The sequence below is a fragment of the Prionailurus bengalensis genome, chromosome D2 (genome assembly GCF_016509475.1).
Source record: "Prionailurus bengalensis isolate Pbe53 chromosome D2, Fcat_Pben_1.1_paternal_pri, whole genome shotgun sequence".
Lineage (NCBI taxonomy): Eukaryota > Metazoa > Chordata > Mammalia > Carnivora > Felidae > Prionailurus > Prionailurus bengalensis.
The window spans coordinates 55,836,404-55,859,144 of record NC_057351.1 but is presented as its reverse complement, the minus strand read 5'-3'; the positions used below and the strand labels follow the sequence as shown (position 1 = coordinate 55,859,144).

The window sequence follows — 22,741 nt, the reverse complement described above, 5'->3', positions numbered from 1 at the left end:
ATTCAGTTAGGGAGGTTCCATAAGGATGTGTGAGGGGAAGGGCAGGGTTGATGATAAAACAAGGGCAACAAGGGCTTCGCCAGCGCTTCCCTCCCCTTCCAGAGCCTCATCTTGTAGGGCCTGCTGCTGCCCAGTTAGGCAGAGTGGGTACGGGGGTACCCAGTGCACGAGTGAGGGGCTCGTGTCTCGCAAAGACGAGACAGAGCCAGCCCGTCCAGCTCTAAGCCCCTGGCCTCGCCTCTCTGCTGCACAGCCTGGCCTCACTCCTTGTTTGGGCCAGGAAAGCGCAGAGGGATTGGAGCAAAACAAAGAGGTGGACCCACATTAGTTCAATTCAGTTAAAAATTACTGAGTCCCCACAATGTGCCGGGTCTGGGATAGCAGAGGGGAGCAAGAGAGACAGTACTATGTTTTGTTTTTGTTTTTGTTAAGAATCAGGAACATGTCTGTATTTATTTTTAAGGTTTATTTATTTATTTTTGAGAGAGAGAGAGAGAGAGAGAGAGAGAGAGAGAGAGAGAGGGTGAGAGAGAGAAGACAGAGAGCCCCAAGCAGGGTCTGAGTTACCAGCGCAGAGCCCAATGCAGGGCTCAAACTCACAAACTGCGAGATCATGACCTGAGCTAAAATCAAGGGTCAGATGCTGAACTGTGCTGAACTGACTGAGCCACCCAGGCACCCTTAAAAGAGACTCAAGGATGGTCTGGGAAAAAGAGAGAGAGAGAGAGAGAGAGAGAGAGAGAGAGAGAGAGAGATTATGGTCTCGAGGGGGAGATGGATGTTAACCAAAAATTAGTACTAATTACATTCAGTATAGCAATATTTCATTATAAACCTGAATTGGTGCCAGGAAGGAAAAGCATGGGGTCCTGAGAACCTGAAGCAGAAGGAACAGTCAGGGGAGGTGTCTATAGACTGAGATGTGAAGGACAAATAGGCGTTTACTGGGTGAAGAGTAGAGGGCAGCAGTTATAGCAAGTGTAAAGGTCCTGTGGCAGGAGGGATCTGAAGAACTGAAGGTACGGCAGCATAAGTGGAGTGATAGGCAGGACTGAGAACATACAGTGCCTGTCACATCAGGTCCTGCAAAGTAGGTGCCACTTCTCATGCCCAATTTTGCATACGAGAAAACAGGCCAGAAGTCTAAGTGACTTGCCCAAGACCACATGATTTAAGTGGGTAAGCCAGGGTTTATTGAACCCATCTCTATTGTGACACTCTGCTGTGGCCTTTCTCTTCTATACCCTGGCCTCTCAGTGTGTACTTCCTGGACCAGCAGCATCTGTATTCCTGGGGAGCTTGTCAAGGTCTAAGACCTCATCCTCACCCTTAGAATTTGTCCCCGGGCCGGTATTTATCTCCCCAGTCTGTCCCTCGTCTGGCTGCTGCATCCTTATTCTGGGAATCTGCTTTTCACTGTCCTGCCTGGGACTTCCTTCTGAGCCCCCATCCGCCCCATGGCTCTGTGCCCTCTGCTTCCCCTGGCCAGGGTCAGGCCACCAGGTGCTCCCAGTTTCGGTTTGTCTTTCCAGCTCCAGTACCCTCCCTCTTGCAGGATGGACTCTCTCAGTGTATCTCGTTTTGCCCTGACACACCCAGGCCACACTCACTTCAGGGCCTGTGACAAGGTCACCATAGGATGGTGGTGCAAAAATGAAAGATGTAGGTGGTGCCTTTGGGACTGCATGCCAACCTAGTGAAAATGGAGATGAGAAACATTACTTCACAGGGGGTTGGGAAAGACAAGACAATTGTTGACCAGATAGGAGGTCAACTGGGGCAAAAAAAAAAAAAAAAAAAGAATAGCTTTGTTTGGGTTTCTGCAGTGGTGGTGAAGGCATCGCGTCCAGGGAAGGCTTCTTGTGCCCCCTAGCGAGCAAACTGGAAACTACAGCCAGAACCTTAGGAAAGAGACTGGCCAACTGTGTTTGAGGGACAAAAGCCAGCTTTCTTAAATGTTGCTAAATGGAGGTACTAGGACAGAAGCTTAAATACATGAACTCCTCCTCTCCAAACCCGTGTGGTAGGTATTTTTATCTCCATTTTGCAAACAGGGACGGTGAAGCGGGCAGGCCCATAACTTCCGGGATCCCTGGCTATGATGGTAGAAGCAGGAATTGAATCTGGATCCTTCTCCTTGCACAGTTCAAGCTCTTTCCACCCCCTCCTGTGCTGCCAGCATCCTGCATTTTCCTCAGGCTTCCAAAGCTCACCCATTTTCCTCTGGTCTAGAGGCTGGCTTCTTCCCAGGTCTTAAGTTCAGTTTCCTTTCCTCATTTTATTTTATTTATTTATTTATTTTTATTTTTTATTTTTTTTTTAATTTTTTTTTTTTCAACGTTTATTTATTTTTGGGACAGAGAGAGAGCATGAACGGGGAAGGGGCAGAGAGAGAGGGAGACACAGAATCGGAAGTAGGCTCCAGGCTCTGAGCCATCAGCCCAGAGCCCGACGCGGGGCTCGAACTTACGGACCACGAGATCGTGACCTGGCTGAAGTCGGACGCTTAACCGACTGCGCCACCCAGGCGCCCCTCCTTTCCTCATTTTAATAGCGTGGGCTGCTCCGTCCTGTGGGCTGGCCCTGGCTGGCTCCACACCCACCCCTGGACCCTTACCTCATGGATGGGCTCCTGATGTCAAATCTCCTGCCTGCCTGGGGGCAACATTTTTCCTCTGTAAGCTTTGGGGCCCCAGAGCATTGCCTAAAAGGCCGTTGGATCAGAGCCTCTCCCCTCCCCCGTCTAACCTGTCGCCTCTGGCCTGCAAGGCTTTTTCCTGCAGACACATTTCCAGCACCTTCCACTCCAGGCAAACCTAACTACTCCTGGGTTGCTCCAGGCTCTACTCCACCTTTTGCCTTTGCACACACTCTTTCTGCCCTTCTTTCCCCACTTAGCTCCTGCTGTGAGTCCTTACAGAATTGCATTTCCTGAACTGTACTTTGATACAATTATAAGACACACTTGAAACCCATTTATTATAAGGATCTAGTGTTATTGATTAGGCCACACTGTCATTTTTCATAAAGACCCCTGGAGAATTCTTGTCTCCTTTTAGTACCCCAAACAACTATACTCCTGAGAAACCGGTCCTTTTAAATGTATACACATATTGGGAATGCTGTTACCAGACCGGTTTCCCCCATGTACGTCAGCTCTCAGAAAGCCTAGAGCTCACGCTTTGCCCTGGACCTGACATCGTGGGTGATATTGTGCTGCATTCTTGGTGCCCGCCATTGATTTTTCTTCTCTTTGCCCCACTTTTCACTCTTGCTCTCTTGCTGTTTTGTAAAGCCCTATAAGCAGCCTTAAAGCCTTTCTGGAACAAGGTTGGCTTAAATCAATAAACTGATCGATACAGATAAAAAAACCTCCCTTGCAGGGTTGTGGAGAGGATTAGACGGAATAATGGATGTGAGTTGCTGGCCCAGAGTTCCCTCCCAGGCCTGGCTGAAGGGTGAGCTGCCAGCTGGGGCCAACAGGACTGTCCTGCTGGAGGTCCACGCCTCCTGTGCGCCCTCTTGTCTTCCTGAGTCTGTAGAAGTCTCCAGGCCGCTGCCCCTCCTCCCTGCTCTTGTCTTGCCCTCACAGTTTCTGTAGGTGGCTGGGTGGTCCCGGCGTGGGGTCTTGAATGAGATTGCACTCGCGATGTTGGCTGGGGCTGTGTCTTAGTCTGTTTGGGCTACTGTACCAGAAACACCATAGGTTGGGTCGTTTATAAACAAGAAATATTTATTTCTCACAGTGCTAGACGTTGGGGAGTGCAGGAGCATGGTGCCAGCACACTGGTGTCGGGTGAGGCCCCATGTCCTGGCTCACAGACTTCCGGGCTCACAGCTGTGTCCTCCCGCGGCAGGAGGGAGCTCCCTCAGACCTCCTTTATGGGGCCTTTCATCACACTCACCAGGGCTCCACCTTCATGACCTAAGCACTCCCGAAGGCCCCACTTCCTAACACTGGCACATTGGGCAGTGGGATTTCAGTGTCTGAATCCTGAGGGCAGCGTGTGGACCATAGCCAGCTGCAGAGTCAGGAAATGACTGAGGCCGGAGAATCTGTTTCCTTGATGACTGACTGACGTTGCTGGCAGCCGGTGCTGGCTATCGGCAGGAGGCCTCCGTTCCTCCCCATGTGGGACTCTCCGCAGAGCTGCTTGAGTGTCCTTGACGTGGAGGCTGGCTTCTCCCAGAGAGAGTGATGAGAGAGAAGTCGTGTGACTGTGACCCCCTGAGCGCTGGCAGTCTTTTGTTTACTTGTGTGGCCTGTACAGCCCTTGCTCCCAATTCTTTTGTTTACTGTGCTGCCCGGTGTCAGCGTCTACCTAAGAAGAGGTAGAGATCAAGGTCACAGGGTGTATCACCTGCACTCTATTATGTGCAGCAATTACTTGCATAACAGGAACTGGGCAGGAGACAGAGCTATGTAGGCAAGGAAGAGGTGATAATAGGATTAGGCAGATGAGTAAAGGCTGAAGTGCTCCCCTCTCCTCTCAAGATGGAGGGGCCGGTGGGAATTGCCGAGAAAGGGGAAAGTGGGGCGGGTAGCATGGATGGGGAGGCCAGGGGCGGTTCTGGGGCAGCTTAAGTCAGTGGGGCACAGAGAATGTCTCCAGGAACACAGACAGACTAAACGGGGGCCAGAGATGCGCACTGACAACTGAGATCAAAGACTCTGGGAAGAGGGAAGACTGGCACGTGGGGTGGGGGAAGGAGAGGAAGGTGGACCCAAGCGTCACCCCAGACCCACTGCCACCTGCCAGCAGGTGGATGTGGGCGAAACTGCTGCATGGAGGGATGGAGACAGCCAGTTATGGTGAAGCGGAGCACAAGCTGTGATGGGGGATTGTATGTAGTTTTGGAGGAGAGAAGTGTCTGTGCCACAGGCTTGAGATGCCTTCCTTCAAGGGGAGAGAGAACAGGGAATGGGAGGTGTTGATGGCGATGAAGCCCCTCCAGAGCACAGATGCCTGGGGCCAGTTAGGGGGCTGGGGGACAGGAGAGGCTGGGGTTTGGAGGGGAGGGAGCTCACACTCTATGCAGGGGGACAGGGTTGGTGGGGACGGTCCTTGCCAGGCTCATATCCACACTTTGCACACAAGGACACTGCAACTCAGGCAGGAAAGGGGCTGACTGACAGATACACAGCCAGGGAGCTGGGATCTGAAGGGCCCATGCATTCTACCGTCACGCTTCTGTTTACTGTCTCAGCAGGAAAACCCAGATGGAGTGGTGGTGGCCCTCATAGCCCAGGGACTGTGTGCTGGGGGGCTGGCAGTGAACCATAAGGGCTGTGGGGTGAATGGCTGAAAGGAAGGATATGGTCAAAGCCCTGTGGGGCTGGCCCAGAGGAGGCTGGGGGTCTGTGGAGCTGTCTAGCATTGGATCCCATGTTGTGGACCCTGAGGGCACATCCGATGCAGGGCTCTCCTGTAAACCACCTGGGTCCCCATCCTGGTTTAACCTTGGGCAGATTGCTTCACTTCTTGGAGCTCAGGCCCCTCCTCTGCAAAATAGGGGAGGACATCCATTCCCCCACTTCCAGTGCCTGCTGTGTGAGGGGTGGCTCCGGGAGGGACCTTGCCTGCCTGGGCTCAGATTCTGGAGCCATCACTCACCAGCTGTGTTCCCTTGAATTTTTCAAAGCCTCCTTTTTATCTTTTGGAAAAGGGGGATGGTGATAGTGTTTTCCCTGTGGTTAGTGCAAGGTCAAGTGGATTCCTGTATGTGACATGTTAGGCTATGCGGGCCTGGGGGACATGCTTGGAACACAGTGGCTGTTGATGCCACTGCTGTGGTGAGGGAAAAACTGCCCTGCAAAGGCAGTAGTAAGGATGTTGTAAAAGTCTGTGGTAAGGATGCTGAGAGAGGAAGGGAGAGGCTGGTGGACAGGTGCCAGAGGCCCTATCTGCCAGCAGAGCCGGAGGAAGTGTCCAGAAGCTGGTCTGGGAACTTGCAGAGGCCGGGGATTCGCAGAGTCCCTGCAAGTCCGCCTCCCCTCCATCAGAGCATTGATAATGGGGAAACGGCAAAGTCCTTGGTGACCTCTGCCATCCAAGCTGCAGGGCAGGGATGCAGCACTGTGGCCCCCCGGCAGCACGAGAAGCAGGTTCAGGGGCCAGACTCCGGTGTGGGTTTAGGCTCTTAGAGTCGGCTCTGCTGATGGCAGGCTCTGAGCACAGGATCTGGAGTCAGACCTGGCCTGGATTTCGTGACCTGAATCTGCCACATGCTGGCTGGGTTACCAGTGGTGCCTTCCTCCCGAGCCTTGTTCCTCCTCAGCAAAACAGAGAGTGAGTCGTGCGTACCACAGGCCCCAGGGTGGCGGTGGGCTTGTTAAGAAGCCCTCCTTGGCTTGCTCCTTTACAGCCCTGGCTGATGCCGTGGGGGCTGAGCTGACCTCCCTGGGATCTGGCAGAGGAGTAGGTCACGGCCGCCCCAAGCTTGTCTCTCCATCTGCAACCCCCTCTCTGCAGAGACGGGAGGCGACTGGGGGCAAAGCTCCTTCCAGGGCAGGGAGCCTCTCTCCAGCTCTGTCATTCATTCATTCATTCATTCATTCATTCATTCATTCAACAAACACTTGCCTTACTGAGCACTGTCTTGGGTGCTGGAGCACTCTCTGGCCATCCTGACCTCCCTGACTCATCAGGGCACTCTGGAGAAGTCTCCTCTGATCGTGTTTTTCTCCCTCTGGCTTTATCCTCTCAGGGACCTGAGTGAGAACACCATCCAGGCCATCCCCAGGAAAGCTTTTCGTGGAGCTACAGACCTCAAAAATTTGTGAGTCCAGGCCTGGGAGGGACAAGGGTGGAGGGGCTGGAGGGCCACCCCTGCAGCATCCTGTGCATCTCCCCTAGCCCTGTGGTCCAGGCAGACAAGGAGCTGATGTGGGCTCTGAGATGACTGACGGTCTTCTGGAACAATCTGGGGTCGAAGGAAACAGGCAGCCTTTGGGGACTGGGTAGAAGGGAGTGTCATGGACTGTGGGTGCTTAGGTGAGGTCCATTTAAATGGCACAGCCTCTGTGCTCTTGCCCTTCAGCAGATTGAGAGAGCTGGGTTTGAATCTTCTCTTCCAGGTACATATTGTGTAAGTGGTTGCAAGTCAGTTAACTTCTCCCATTTACCTCACAGGCTTATTCTGAAGTTTAAACGAGACATGGAAATAAATACACTCTGTCAAGTGCTATTTAAATGTAATGGTTTAGGGGCACCTGGGTGGCTCAGTCGGTTCAATGTCCAACTCTTGATTTCGGCTCAGGTCATAATCTCACGGTTTGTGGGTTCAAGCCACACGTTGGGCTCTTTGCTGACCGTGCAGATCCTGCTTGGGATTCTGTCTCTGTCCCCCTCTCTCTGCCCCTCCCCTGCTTGAACTCTCTCACAAAATAAATAAATACACTGAAAAAAAAAAAGAAAATCTTAAAAACAAATAAATGTGACAGTTTATTCCTACTACTCAAATTTGTTCTGGTCCAGACGTCCCTGAGCTCTGACTGCAGCAGGGATGGCAGGTGCCCGGCCTGTGTCTTGCTCCCTGACCCCCATGTTTGTAGTAGACAGCGGAGCATGGCATTCTTTCCCAGGGGACCCAAGTCACAGCTTCGGTTTATTCCAAAGGCAGCATTCCAGGTGGCCACGGCTAGTCGGCCTCGCTTGGCACTCAGGGTGAAATCTGTTTGCCAGCGCTGGCTGCCGTTGCTCCAGGGAGAGGCTGTCTCATTTTCTAGCTGCCAGCACCCTCTAGGTGGTCTCCACAGTGGGGGCACAGACGCCTGCTCCCCAGAGCCTATGCCGACTTAGATGAAGGAATACAATGCAACTTTTATGTAGATGTGTTGTTTTAACTGAATCAAAAAGAATTGAAACTTTTATTAGTACGGTAAAACCTGGGTTTGTGACAAATGCATTCTGGAAACATGCTTGTATTCCAAAGCGCTTGGACATCAGAGCGAATTTCAAGAACTGTCAGTCAGCTGTGATCACATGGCGTTAGCCGTCACGTACTGCTTGTATTGCAAGACATCGCTCATTTGCCAAATCACAATTTACCAGAAATGTTTGCTCGTCTTGGGGAACACTCGCAAAACAAGTTACTCGCAATCCAAGGTTTTACTGTAGTTGCTATTTGGATGAACGCACATGTACTGAATGAGTGGGGCCAGGCCTCTTTTTTTTGTTTGTTTGTTTCACTAATGAGTGTTTGATCAAAACACATGGACAGACACCCCTGCTGTAGGCAACATGCTTTCCGATACAACTTTCCTTTGCTCCACAGACAGCTGGACAAGAACCAGATTAGCTGCATCGAGGAAGGGGCCTTCCGGGCTCTGCGGGGGCTGGAGGTGCTGTAAGTAGAACGTGGGAAGGGTAGCAGAGGCCGCAGAGCCTTGCTAACGCAGGAGCGGAGGCCCAGGCAGCTGGGGCTGGGCCAGGAGCAGCACAGGAGGTGTCCCGGGACACCCCGGGGGCAGTGCTAGGCCCAGGGCAGAGGCCATGCTCTCTGCTGCCCTAGACCTGCCACCCAGGATGGGGGTGGGGCACATGCTCACAGCATCGTACCTGCGGCGGGTGACCCAGGCTTACCCTGCTCGCATGGAGCCCAGGGAAGTGTCTGTGTCTTCCAGGACTTTCTGACACATGAAGCAGGAATGACTCCCTGTCTCCCTCTATGAAACCCCACCCTGGGGGTTTCAAACTGGCTTCAGCCTGTGGGCAGCTTTTCCCTCTCCCTGGAGTCCGTGGCTGCTGCCTGTTAGCCTCTGGCCCACTCTGGGCTATCCCTGAGGGTGGCTCCGTGTCACAAGCTCTTCGGCGGGCGAGGCCTCCGGGGTCCAGCCCGTGGATCTGGGTGTGAGAGTCTGTGTGCTTGTCAGAGAGCAGTCCTGTCCCTCCTTCACACGTAACTTCCTGCTGCGTAGATGCCGACTGACTCTGCTTTCCCCCGGTCAGGACCCTGAACAACAACAACATCACCACCATCCCCGTGTCCAGCTTCAACCACATGCCCAAGCTGCGGACCTTGTGAGTCAGCTCAGGGGCAGCCTAGAGCCCGGCGGGCGAGCACAGGCTGGGGCCCCGGGTGGTGGGGAAGGGGGCAAAGGCTTCCACAGGCAGGAGAAAGAGCTCCTTCTCTGCATTCTCAGTGGTCATCCCAGGCTGGGAGTGTCAGAGCCATCCTAGGCTGGGAGGGAAGTGAGCTAAAATGGAAGGATGTTGAATGTCTTATATTTGGTTTCAACTTGGAGAACAAGTGCTTTGTTTCTGTGTTTGAGAATGAGGTATGCGATTCTGGGCAGTGGGTCTGTGTGAGCTCAGTGAGATGAATTGTTGGCTGGTCACACTGCAGCCAGCGGCTGCCCCTGAGAGAGCTGGGGGGCGGGGAGGGGCAGCGGCCAGAGGAGGTGTTCCCCCCCCCCGGCTGCAGGTAATCCCCGTCGGTGTTCCTGCTGTTCGGCTGGAGGCTGGGGGCCCAGGGAGGTGGGTTGTGAGCTGCCCTGTCTCCCTGCAGCCGCCTGCACTCCAACCACCTGTTCTGTGACTGCCACCTGGCCTGGCTCTCCCAGTGGCTGAGGCAGCGGCCAACCATCGGGCTCTTCACCCAGTGCTCGGGCCCCGCCAGCCTGCGTGGCCTCAATGTAGCCGAGGTCCAGAAGAGTGAGTTCAGCTGCTCAGGTGGGTGCAGGCCCTTGACTGCCCATCACCTGCCTCCCGTTACCCCCACATCTCATTCCCTCCCCCTGACATCTCATTCCCTCCCATTACCTCTTGTCACCATGTACTAACATCTGGCCCACCCATGACCTCTCTTTGCTCATCACTTCCTTTTTCTACTCATCACCTACTGTCCTTATCCACCACTGCCTGGACCACTCACGTCTCCGGTCCTTACCCATTATCTCCTATTCCCATCCATCACCTCCTGCCCCCACCCATCTCCCCCTCCTGCCCCATCCCTTATCTCCTGTTCTCACCCATCACAAAAACATCATGTCCAAGAATATTCAAGACAGCTTCTTTTCATAATAGCCCAGAGTTGGAGACAACCCAAATGTCCACCAGCAAGAGAATGGATTAACTAATTATGATGTATCCATGTAATAGAATACTGCTCAGCAGTGACAAGGAACAAACCATGGATACGCACAACGACATGGGCAAATCTCACAGATTTTATATTGGGCGAAAGAAGCCGGACACAAAGAGGACCTGCTCTCTGATTTCATTTATGTCAAGTCCCCAAATAAGCAGAACAGATCTTTGGAGACAGGTCTCAGAATAGTGGTAACTTGGACAAGGGGCATGGGGAACCCTTCTTAGATGACAGAAATGTTCTATGTCTGGGGACGGTTCTGTGGGTGTATCCATAAGTGGATATTCAGCCGGATCTCCACTTAAGACGGTGCACTTTAAATGTCGTACTTCAATTTAGAAAATGTATACCAGTCAGTAGGCTTTGTCCTGGTTTTACCACCTATCAGCTGTGTGATTTTCCACAAACTAATAACTATCAAGGGCTCAGTTTTCCCACCTGTAAAATGGCCACAATAACATCACACTCCTCATGGGTTCAGCGGTAGCATTAAATGAGTTACCATGTGTGTTAACATCGTTGCATGTGGCACAGAGCGAGTGCCCCATGGACATAGTCCTTGTCATTCTCTGGTGACCAATGAGGAGACTCAAAGTGTTGAGTGACGTGGACTAGAACCTGGAGCTTCGGAACTTAGGCCAGGATTTCCTAGCGTGTGAATCACACTCTCATGCAGCGCAGTTAGATCCAGATTCAAGTTCAGCAAACATCTAGCAAGTACCTGCCATGTGCCAGGCACCCACAGAGTCACATGGTAGTCCCTGGTGATCTCCTCTGGTTCATCCTCAGTCAGAAAAACACATGTGCTCTGTATAATAATGCTGTATCTGGGGTGGGAGGTGTTGACATGGGACACCCCCAGATCACAGCCCACTGCTTCCTCAGGCCAAGGAGAAGCGGGCCGAGTGCCTTCCTGCACCCTGTCCTCCGGCTCCTGCCCGGCCATGTGTACCTGCAGCAATGGCATTGTGGACTGTCGTGGCAAAGGCCTCACTGCCATCCCCGCCAACCTGCCTGAGAGCATGACAGAGATGTGAGTACAGGGCAGGGAGGGTGCTGGGGCACAGGTGCTCGGGCCGGCCCGGCTCTGGCGGTCCAGGGAGGAGAGGGAGCAGGGCTCTACTGCAGGGCTTGTCTGAGGCCCCTCTGTACAAATGGAGGAGATACAGTTAGCCTCAGCTGGGCTGAGCCCTTTGCCCAAAGCTGGACAGCTCTAGAGGGCTGGGGAAGGGGTGACTCTCTGTGGTCCATTGTCCAGCCCAGCTGAGTCCACTGCAGTAGGTTTCTTAGTATTAGCCTGATTTATGGGCCCCTTGCAGCCACCAAAGCCTGAGATAATGGGCTCCAATACAGCAGTGTACCTTTCCCCTGTTTGTGCCAGCCCATCTACTCCAGACGGAGGATGGGAACAGGGGCAAAGGGCCCTGTTTGGGCAGGTGATCCCAGCAGGCAACAGTCAGGACTGGGGTAACCTGATCCTGGGCTTCCTCTGTGTTCTCTCTCTGCAGCCGCCTGGAGCTCAATGGGATCAAGTCCATCCCTCCCGGAGCCTTCTCTCCCTACAGAAAACTGCGGAGGATGTGAGTACCTCGCGCTGCTTCCTGGGGGTCAGCTTGGGGCAGGAGGAAAAGCCTGGAGCAGGCAGCCACAGACACGGGGCAGGTCTTGACTCTACCTGCCCAGGTCATCTGTGACATGTGGATGGTGGTGCTGTGACCTCGTCATAGGGTTATCATGAGGCCTAAATGGGGTGTTGAGCCTGAGTCTGGCACATGACCAGAGCTGACTGTCACCCTCCTATTTCAGCAGGGGCACTACTAGGACGTGAGAGGGGGTGTAGGGGAAACTGGGATGCGGGGTAAAGCTTTATCAAGAAAGGAGACCAAGGCTGGACTTCCTGGCCTGAGCATGACTCTCTCACGGCACGGGGAAATAGGGGCCGGGGCATTTCAGGTGGATGGGAGAACTGGCCCCTCATTTTCCTAATGTCAAAGAAATGTCTGCCCTCCCATGGCATCTGGGAGGAGGGGCCGAGCAGGGCTTGGTGGCCACCGCGGGATTCAGCCATCTTCCCTCCTGTGCACTTTGCAGAGACCTGAGCAACAACCAGATTGCAGAGATCGCTCCCGATGCCTTCCAGGGCCTCCGCTCCCTGAACTCGCTGTGAGTAGCAGTGCAAGTCTGCCAGGGTCCAGGGAGCCCCCCGCCCCTGTGCTGTGGCCACTCTGATGGGCCCTGGAGGGGGATGCTGTGCCCAGCTCCCCCTTCCTCTCTGGTGGACGCTCTGCAACTGGGAAGGGGTGGAGGGAATCCAGGGCTGAGTGCCTGGAAAAGCCAGGCCGAGCTGTTGCCCCTGGCAACTCTGATGCTCTTCCTGCCATGAAGGGGATTTTCCCAGCATCCTTTGCTACAGTCTTCTGACTTGGCCCAGGCTTCCTGTTGGCACCCCCCTCCCCACCGAGGCCCAGCACTCTATGCTCCTAAACCTTCCCCAGCTCACATGTAAGGGCAGCCACTCCCAGCTCCAGTTGTGACAACTGTCACACCTTGTATCTTTCCTCCCAAATGTGCTCTGATCCCAGGTTGCGGTGGGTGATGTGAAAAAAGCGTTTTCCTCCACTTCCGTCCATTTTCCTTCCCTGGAGGGTTTATTGTGGGGGACGGGGGGAAGGATGGGGGTGGGGGTGAAGGTGGGGGTGGGGTCCATCAATCTACAAAATGTCATGCAGCTTCAAAAATGTTACTTCATCTCTCCTTTTCCTGGTGCCCTTGCTTGTACCCCAAGTTCGCCAAGTCTCTTGCTGTCGGAGGTCTATGCAGAGAGTGCACTGTAGTTGGGCGAGTTCTCCATTGGTAGGGGCCTTTTGTTACTCTTAAGAGTTAGTGTTTCTGCTTGTCCTTGGCAGCAATGGACACATGCCTTGTATAGATTAGGGGCCTGAGAAGTGAGATAGGATGGAACTCCCCCTTGGGGAGTGTGTGAGGCTGCCAGCTCAGTGCCTCTCTGTGAGCCTTATTCTCTTGGAGTAGAGTCTGAGCTAGTGGGTAGGACTGTTTGTGAATGGCACCCTGTAAGTTGTGCAGTATACAATCTACACAGCTGTACCTGACGGCCTGGTGATGAGTCTCTATCATTGGCTGGGGAGATCAGAATCTGGAGGTGACCTGCCAAAATGCAATAACATTTAAGTAGGTTCCTGTTGCTCGTGGGTACCTGGTCAAAGCCATCTCCCCACCATCTGGGAACTTTTGTGCTGATGTCGTGTTAACAGACCTCATTGACAGCATCCATCTTGGCAGACCCTGACCTTGTCTCCCTGCTTCAGCCCCTGTCCCCTCCACTCTGTTCTCCACCGAGCATATTGAGGGATCTTTCCAGATGCAAATCTGATCATGTCGCAGAGGCTTCCCGGTGCTGGCTGGGTAAAATCCAAGCTATTATTCCATTTGTTTCCCCTGAGCCACACTGAACCCCCCCCCCCCCCAGGCGGAGGGGCAACCTGGACCCCACCGTAGGGCCTTTGCTTCTGCCATGCCCTCCATCAGGAAGGATCTTGAAGCCGTGTATGAAGAGACCACATATACTGTTTTTACTCAGCCTGAATCGTTTACAGGGGTGGCTTATGGGGGCTGCTTGTGATATTGGGCAAGTTCCCAAGCCCCGTTGGTACTTCATCCTCTGCCCCAACCCATTCTTGCCTGCATGGCTTTTTTGAACCTTTGCTTTTTTTTGAATCATACACCAGAATTCCTGCTCAACACAGAGAACTCAGGTATGACACCCACTCGTACCCCACCACCCAGATCTCAGCTCGGCTAAACTGATCTCTTTCTTTCTGGGGTGTTTTCTGTTGCTTGACGTCAGAGCTCATTCCACACGTGCCGTCTGGCCTTCCTGTTCTTTTTCCTATAATCCTCTGAAAATATGTTAATTATCCCGCTCATGGGATTTTTTCCTCCTTGAACCTTTTAGATCCAGGGCCGGGTTAATTTCCCATGAAGTTCCCCAGAGGGCCGCTTTGCAGGCTTCTGGGGGTTCCATGTGTGAGGCAGAGAGCAGGTTATTGGGGGGCTGCTCCTACAGTAGCGGGGGATCACTGCTGCCTCTGGCCCATAGGGTACCTTTTGCAAACTACAAATGGGGAACCCTTTAGGAGCACACCTTACTGCCACCTGCTGGCAACTTGTTACAACAAACCGACACCACCACGCTGTGCCCTGTGAATGGCTTAGCAGTGGTGGCGTTGTGCGGGTGTGACTGGCAGAGCCCTGTCCCTCCTGGTGGGCTGTCCTCTTACTCTCTCTTTCTGCTGCCTTTTGTCTCCAGGGTCCTGTATGGGAACAAGATCACAGACCTCCCCCGGGGTGTGTTTGGAGGCCTGTACACCCTACAGCTCCTGTAAGGACCCATCTGCAGGTGTCCTTGGGTGGCGCCCAGGGAGGGGGCTAGTATTCCTCTGGCTTCTCAGACTAGCCTTGTCAGCCTCTTTGGGGGTGTGGGACTCGTTGGGGCAAGGAGCTTGGATGATGGCAGAGCTAGGGGTGCCATGGGGGACTCTGGGGCTCTGGCAAGGCCAGAGAGGGAGGGGGGTCAGGTTCAGAGCCGATCACAGGGCGCCTGAGCTGAGAGGCTCCCGCGATGCAGCCTGTGTTCCCAAGGAGGTCAGCATGGCTGGGGACAGACTTGACTCCTGCAAGGGGACATCCAGACCCAGCTCAGCCTCCTTCAACCATGAGAGTTCAGGCAAGGGTTCTCTCCCAGAATCTGAGAGGCACGGAACCTAAATGCTCCATCTCAGATACTTGGAAACCCGGCAGACTCTGGAAAGGAGGGGAGCCCCCAAAATGCCTTTGGGAGGAGGCCTGACCCCTGTGCTCTCTGCTTCCCAAGAACCCCATGAGCACTTGTAGCAGTTGCTTGAAAGGGAGAGGAGCAGTGGAACAGGATGATCCCTCGCTTAGAGAGGGCAGTCGGACTTCGCGGCTTCCTGTATGGAGTGGACATGCAGAGGGCCAGACCCCCTGCACCTGCTCCTGTGCTCTTCTCCCCGAGACAACGCATGCTTTGTGCCGGGAGGTGCCCAGGGCGTGTTGCTGCAGCCGGATCCGCGCCTCTCCCCTCACCAGCTGGCCCTGGTCTGCCCACAGGCTCTTGAACGCCAACAAGATCAACTGTGTCCGGCCCGATGCCTTCCAGGATCTGCAGAACCTCTCGCTCCTCTCCCTGTATGACAACAAGATCCAGAGTCTCGCCAAGGGCACCTTCACCTCCCTGCGGGCCATCCAGACCCTGTGAGTGCCCTCTTGCCCTCCTCCCCTCGGTCCCTGCACCTGCCGGAAGACTTAGCGGGAGGCGACAGCCCCCTCCCCCCAGGGACAGACAGCTGTGTTGCCCTGTGCCTTTTGCTCACCAGGATGGCCTCTCACAGAGGAAAGAGCACAGATTTGGGATTGGATAGTCCTGGGTCCAAATCCCAGCTATGCCTCTTATTAGCTGTGTGACTCTAGGCAACTTAATTTAGCTTCTCTGGGCCTCAGCTCACTCATTCATCAAATGAGGATACTATTTTCTTCAAGGGTTGTTATGAGATAAAAGGGGATGTTTGTGCAGAACTTAGTTCATTGTAAATGCTCCTTAAATGCTGGCTGTAATTAATAATAATATCAATTCTAAGACATCCGTTGTTTCTACCTTAACAGCTCTAAGCTGGGATGAATATTACAATCGATGGCATGTCATTTAATTGGCAGAATTTTTTTTTTAACGTTCATTCATTATTGAGAGACAGAGAGAGACAGAGCATGAGTATGGGAGGGGCAGAGAGAGGAGGAGACAGAGAATCTGAAGCAGGCTCCAGGCTCTGAGCTGTTAGCACAGAGCCTGATGCGGGGCTCGAACTCACCAACTGCGAGATCATGACCCGAGCTGAAGTCAGACGCTTAACCGACTGAGCCACCCAGGTGCCCCTAATTGGCAGGATTTAGTTCTTTTCTGCTAATACATAAAATAACAGAGCATCTTGCAAGTGATAATATCTTAAACCAGATGAAATACGGTAATAGCAATGATGGCTATAAATTAAAAATTAGAGAGGAACAACCCTAGGCATTTATTTTAATCTTTTACTGAAGGAAATTATAAACATATTCAAAGCAGAATAGTGAGCCTCCTAGAATTCATCGCCCAGCTCTAACTCGTGGCCGGTCTTGTTTCATAATATCCCCTCTTCCTACCTCCCAGACTATCTGGAAGCAAACCCCAGCATCACTCATCATCTATACAGACTTCATACATATGTATAAAAGGCAAAGATTCTTTGAAAACGCAACCACAACATTGTTATTATATCTAAAAATTTAGCACTTCTTTGATATCATCAGATATCGAATTAGCGTTTAAATTAAGCATCTCATACATATTATACAGTTTTTAAAATAACTTGTCTGAATCAGGAGCTAAATAAGGTCTAGATGGTACAACTGGCTGATACTGGCTGATGTACCACTAAGTTGTTTTTAGCCTCTAGGTGTCCTCTCCATGGCCTTGTTCCTTGTGCTATGTTAGTCGAAGGCATTGTGTTATTGCATCCATAGAGCTCCCCATGGTCTGCACGTTGCTGGGAGATTACATTCCCTGCGATGTAGCTTCACATTCCCCTCTGTCCTGTCTGTGTCCTGCAGATAGAAAATTCTATCCAGGAGCTTGGTCAGGTTCAGATTTATTTTTTTTCTTCTTTAGGCAGGATGACTCCACAGAACTGTGTACTTCCATTGAGAGTCATATGATATCTGGTCAGCTCTCTTTGTGTAATAAACACAGCCGCTCATTTCAGTGCCTGGACCCGTTCGTTGATTAGGGATCCTGAAACGGTGATACTGGATTTCTAACGTTCCTTCTTCATTTGATAATGCTGTTGTGGTTATGCTTGAAAAAGGAATCTTTACCTGCAGTGTGACTTGATGAGCCGACCTGTGGGTCCAGAGCTGCATGCTTAATGGACATTTACCGTTACTATCGCCATGGCCCTTGTTGTCACTGTCATCCTGCCATTGTTTATCCGCTGGACAGTGGTCTCCATCAGATAATACGTGCACAGAGCACCAGCATACATTAACAGAGGTCAAAGAAAAAGCACAGCTCTTGCTCCCCGGGAACCATGCTCACCAGCAGGGACATTAGCCACAAAGACAAACTTGTTAAAGCCCATGTGCCCACCTGCCGCCCACACCTGCTAACTAATTTTCTTATAGCCAAGGAGAAGGGGATAGAACACTATGGGGAAATCTTGCCAAATACGTGAAATTCAAAGTTACGGGGAGACATCGGCAAGGTGGATTATTTTATGCAGCTGGCGGGATGTCCGAGAGAAATGCACTCAGGAGATTTCAAGGTCGGGGACCCCCACACAGGAAAGCCTTGAGGATGGGGAATGGGACTGAGGGTCTCATGCAAGGAACTGTCACCCTCTCAAGGTGGAAAGAGAGTGAACAAATCAAATGGATTGTGCTCCCTGGGGATGGTTTCTGTCTGTGTCCACTTACCTGACTGGATTTCAGAGAGTGCCCGCCAGACGGCATGCCTGAGATCTTGGCCACTGCCCATAGGGCAGTAGTGGGGCACAAAGCTGGAGCAGAATGGAACAGGAAGTCTTCCCACGGGTGAGATCGAAATAGTGGTGACACTGAAAACAACAGTCACTGCTGTTTATCGAGCCCTCACAGAATGCCAGGCCACTGCTCTTTCCATGTATGATCTTACTGAATACTCACAGTGGCCTGTGGAAGGAGGGTCTAGCATCCCTGACTTCACTGATGAGGAAACAGAGGCAGGAGGTCATGTGACTCACTCAAGGTCATACAACATCTTAGTAGAGCAGGGATTTGGTCTCAGGCATCTCTTTCACCATCACTGAGAAGGCAGTTAACTTTCCCCTCAATTGTGCTTTTTTCCATAAGAATAGACCTTATTATTTAAAGGCCGTAAAACAGAACTGGACTTGCATAAACAACTAATGTATATTAACAACTCAAATATAGTTTGGAATAAGAATAAACGAAATACAAATCTGAGGTATAATCAGGTATTCTCAAAACAGGTTTGGATGGTTAGACCCCTTTACTGAATCGTGTGTCAGGCCTGATATCAACTCCCCACATCCTGCTTGATTTGTCCGTGGCTCCGAGATCTGTGGCTCAGTGCCTTGTGTCTCAATACTGATTTTGCTGCAGTTTTCCTCGCCCCAAGAGATTTTTCAGTTTTTTTTTTTTTAATTTTTTTTTTCAACGTTTATTTATTTTTGGGACAGAGAGAGACAGAGCATGAACGGGGGAGGGGCAGAGAGACAGGGAGACACAGAATCGGAAACAGGCTCCAGGCTCTGGGCCATCAGCCCAGAGCCCGACGCGGGGCTCGAACTCACGGACCGCGAGATCGTGACCTGGCTGAAGTCGGACGCTTAACCGACTGCGCCACCCAGGCGCCCCTCAGTTTTTTTTTTAAACAGCTTTCATGAGGCTTGCCTGGGTGGCTCAGTCAGTTAAACGTCCAACTCTTGATTGCAGCTCAGGTCATGATCTCACAGTTTGTGGGTTCCAGTCCCCACATCAGGCTGTGTGCTGATGTCACAGAGCCTGCTTGGGGACTCTGTGTCTCTCTCCCTCTCTCTGCCCTTCCCCTGCTAATGCTCTGTCTTTCTCAAAATAAAGAAATAAAATTAAAAAAAATACTTTCATGAGGTATAACTTATATACCATAAAACCCACCTGTTCCAAGTGTACAATTCAGTGATTTTTAGTATATTTCAACTGTTCAGCTATCACCACAATCAAATTTTAGAACATTTCCATCACTCCCTCAAAATCTCTTGTGTCCCTTTTACAGTCAGTCCCTATTGCCAGCTCATCCCCAGGCAGCCACTCGTCTAATTTCTGTCTTTGTAGTTTGCTTTTTCTGAACATTTCATAAAAATGGAATCATCATGATGTGTCATCTTTGTGACTGACTTCTTTCACTTAGCATTGTGAGGTTTTTTTTTTTTTAATGTTTATTTATTATTGAGAGACAGAGACAGAGACAGAGCAGGGGAGGGACAGAAAGAGAGCGAGACACAGAACCCGAAGCAGGCTCCAGGCTCTGAGCTGTCAGCACAGAGCCCGACGTGGGGCTCGAACCCACAAACCATGAGATCGTGACCTGAGCTGAAGTCGGATGCTCAACTGACTGAGCCACCCAGGTGTCCCAGCGTTGTGTGTCTGAGGTTCGTCCACGTTTCAGTATGTATCAGTACTTTGTTCCTTTTTATTTATTGCCAAGTAATTTCCTATTGAATGGATAGACCACCTTGTGTTTATCTTTTCTCGTTGGTGGACATCTGGATTTCCACTTTGGAATCATTATGAATAAGCCTGCTATGAATATTTGCTTGCAAATCTTTATGTGGACAAATGTTTTAATTTCTCTTAGAATTTCTGGGTCACATAGGAAATCTGTGTTTAACTTTTAAAAAATCGTCAGTTTTCTGGGCGCGTGGCTGGCTCAGTCGGTTGAGCGTCCAACTTCGGCTCAGGTCATGATCTCACAGTTTGTGGGTTCGAGGCTCACGTTAGGCTCTGTGCTGACAGCTCAGAGCCTGGAGCCTGCTTCGGATTCTGTGTCTCCTCCTTTCTCTGCCCCTCCCCTGCTCATGCTCTGTCTCTCAAAAATAAAATAAATGTTAAAAAAAATTTTTTTTTAATTGTCAGTTTTCCTAAGTGGCTATAAGTCCCATTTTATGGTCCTACCAGCAGTGTATTATAAGGGTTTCATTTTGTCCGCATCCTTGCCAATACCTGGTATCATTCGTCTTTTTGATTTTGGCCACCATAGTGGGTGTGGAGTGGTAGCTCATTGTGGGCTTAATTTCATTAATGATGCTGAGCATCTCTCCCGCAAGATTTTTGGTTGTGACTTCTTGAGTGCATATTCCAACAAAGACACTGAGAATACAGTCTTCCCTTCCACCTTCTACTGTGACAAATGTTCATGGCCACACATGCAGCACATTTCTGGGTGTGCCTTTAACGTGATGATATTTTCCCAAGCTGGTATTTTTTCCTTCTTCTTGAGCAATTTCCCTTCTCAGCTCCCTGCCCTTTGCAATGATTAAAAACTCTAATTTGTGTCAAATACTGAAGCCTCTTGTCTCTGTGGGTGGTTCAAGTTTTTATAGATTGGTTTTGACACAAATAACCTGTTCTTAAAAAGGATGTATTCTACGCCACACCCCTTGAACATTTTAACGTGTGCCTGAATAACATAATTGGATTGATTTTAAGCAGTTTTCTACCAAGATTGTGATAAAGGGAAGCCATTAGTTCAGGCAGAGGCCGGGCAGTGAGGCATAGGCAGATGTGGTCGGGAGGGTCCCAGAGCAAGCCCCGACTCCTAATACGTTTTCCATCAGCAATGAACTCTGCCCTGGGGAGTCGGCAAACACGTCTTCTCTGCAAATTGACAGTTTGAATAGGGAGACAAATGTGCAACGAGATGCAGAAGGCCCGGCCCACCTGGTGATGCTGACAGGAGCCTGGACTCAGGCAGGCAAGCGGGGACAGTGCCCAGGGGAGTGGCAGGGACGTCTGGGCCAAGAAGGCTCCAACCAAGGATCCCACCTTCATCCAGAGCCCAGGAGGTGATGAACAGGAGAGCGAGTGGCCGAGGTCTGAGCTGAGCTGGGTGCAAACCCTGAGCAGCAGTTGTGTCTCTGCCTGCAGAGCCCTGTTGGCCCATCAGGGTACTGGGCTGAGGCCATGAAGTGGACGGCCTGAAGTGATGGGCCTCTGAGCTGGCCCCTGCTCTGTCTCCCTGTACTTCCATGCAGAAGCATTGGCTCTCAGGGACAGTAGCCTGAGCAGGTGCTAGAATATTCTTCCCTGGCTGTCTCAGTTTAGAAAGCAGGACATGCCCAGTGCTGTGATGGCCCAGATGCAGGTCAGCAAGCTGGCTGCTGGGGTGGTTCAGAGGTGGCTGGTCTGAGCCTTTTGGGGGTGGTGAGGGCCCACAAACAGGAAAACCAGCCCTGTGGTTGCTTACAGCAACACAGATTGCTATAGTCAGCATCACCTGTCAGCTGCCCCCTCCCCACACCTACCCTGCTGGTCACACAGGCAGCCTGGAAAGAGAGTAAGAGTGACTTCCCAATAAGTAGCTATCCCGCCATGTTCTCTGACTTTCCCTTGTGTCAAGAGACAGCATGTAAAATGGTCAGGGGGAAGCAGTCCCAAAGGCCTGGGGTGGGAATGGAGATTCCCGTAAGTGAGAGGCTGCAGCAGGCACTTTGACACACGTCACCCCAGCTGCAGGACCCAGCCTTGCACCCCTGGCCTCATCCCCTTCCTGACAAAGGCTGTGGAAAGGAGCTGCTGTCGTCCAAGGCCACGTGGAAGGGACCACCCACATCAAAGACTTCTGGGCACTGACAGTCCTGGGTTCAAGTACCCGCTGTGTCCCCTCACCCATGGAACGATGGGGTGATCTGGCCAGTCTCCAGGTCACTCTTGCCTCCACTGGTGTCTGTGAAATGTCCCAGGGTGGGTACAGGTAGGTAGATGGACAGGGGACAGAGTGAGGCTTGAAGTGGGGAGTGTAGCAGGGACAGCTGGACACCCAGAGCCTGCAGAGATCCTTCCCTGCTGCGATGCCCTGGCAAGACTTCTCCAGCTGATGGGTGTGCCCGGGGGGTGGCCCCAGGTGGTGCATCTCCCCCGGGGCCCAGCCCTGGGCTTAGAGCCACCCGGAGGCAGTGAGGCCCTGTCCAGGCAGAGGTCAGTGCAAGTTTGCAACCCTGTCTCTGATCCCCACTCTGCCCCCTTTGGACAGGCACCTGGCACAGAACCCTTTCATCTGCGACTGTAACCTCAAGGGGCTGGCAGACTTCCTGCGCACCAACCCCATTGAGACGAGCGGGGCCCGCTGTGCCAGCCCCCGGCGCCTCGCCAACAAGCGCATCGGGCAGATCAAGAGCAAGAAGTTCCGGTGCTCAGGTAGCTGCCTGCTTGCCCGCCTGTCTGTCCGTCGACCTGCCTGCCTGTCTTCAGTCTGCTCAGGGACCTGGTGGTGTTTTCTGGATGGCTCCAACAGGGGCGTCCTAGGCCACCGGAGACCCTCTCAGAGGGGGTAGTTCCGAGACCGTAGACTTGGATCTGAACGGTTGGTCAGCCCCACCCCTCACTTAACTGGGGCTCAGGGAAGGGTAGGCCTGGCTGAAGGTCCCTGAGGGAGGACTCCCGCACAAGGACCCAGGTTCCTCTGCTCCCAGGTCAGTTTGCTTTCATGCTACTGCTTTTCACACTCGAGAAGCCTGGGAGCTCTCCTCAGGGAGAGAGCTGCCTCCTCCAGGCTCTGGGGCAGCAGAAACTGGCTGGGGACAGTGTGAGTCAGCTTCTGAGCCTGGATCCTGGTCAGGAACCGGGTGCCTCTCTGCCCCATCCCCGTCTTGTACCATTGCATATGAGCGTTGCCATGGTTTGGGTGCTCCCCGAGAGGTTCATTTGGGGGTGGTACCACCCCAGAATCAACCTGGCCAAGGAACATCTGTGCTCTGTGGCAAGGCCTTCTCTGCACGGGGACTGGGCGGGTGGGCTCTAGGGCCCTGATTTGGGACCCCAGTGT

The 22,741-nt window shown here is 52.3% G+C and overlaps 1 protein-coding gene across 1 annotated transcript in view; it reads left to right on the top strand.

Annotated features, from left to right (window-relative positions):
* The window catches only part of SLIT1 (slit guidance ligand 1), a 175,999-nt gene that overhangs the window by 111,635 nt on the left and 41,623 nt on the right, over positions 1-22,741 (top strand). Inside the window, exons 5-14 of the mRNA XM_043597129.1 lie at positions 6,709-6,780; positions 8,278-8,349; positions 8,952-9,023; positions 9,511-9,674; positions 10,978-11,125; positions 11,601-11,672; positions 12,184-12,255; positions 14,420-14,491; positions 15,241-15,384; positions 21,950-22,113. Coding sequence (XP_043453064.1) covers positions 6,709-6,780; positions 8,278-8,349; positions 8,952-9,023; positions 9,511-9,674; positions 10,978-11,125; positions 11,601-11,672; positions 12,184-12,255; positions 14,420-14,491; positions 15,241-15,384; positions 21,950-22,113 — 1,052 coding nt within the window. The remainder of the gene's footprint in view (positions 1-6,708; positions 6,781-8,277; positions 8,350-8,951; positions 9,024-9,510; positions 9,675-10,977; positions 11,126-11,600; positions 11,673-12,183; positions 12,256-14,419; positions 14,492-15,240; positions 15,385-21,949; positions 22,114-22,741) is intronic.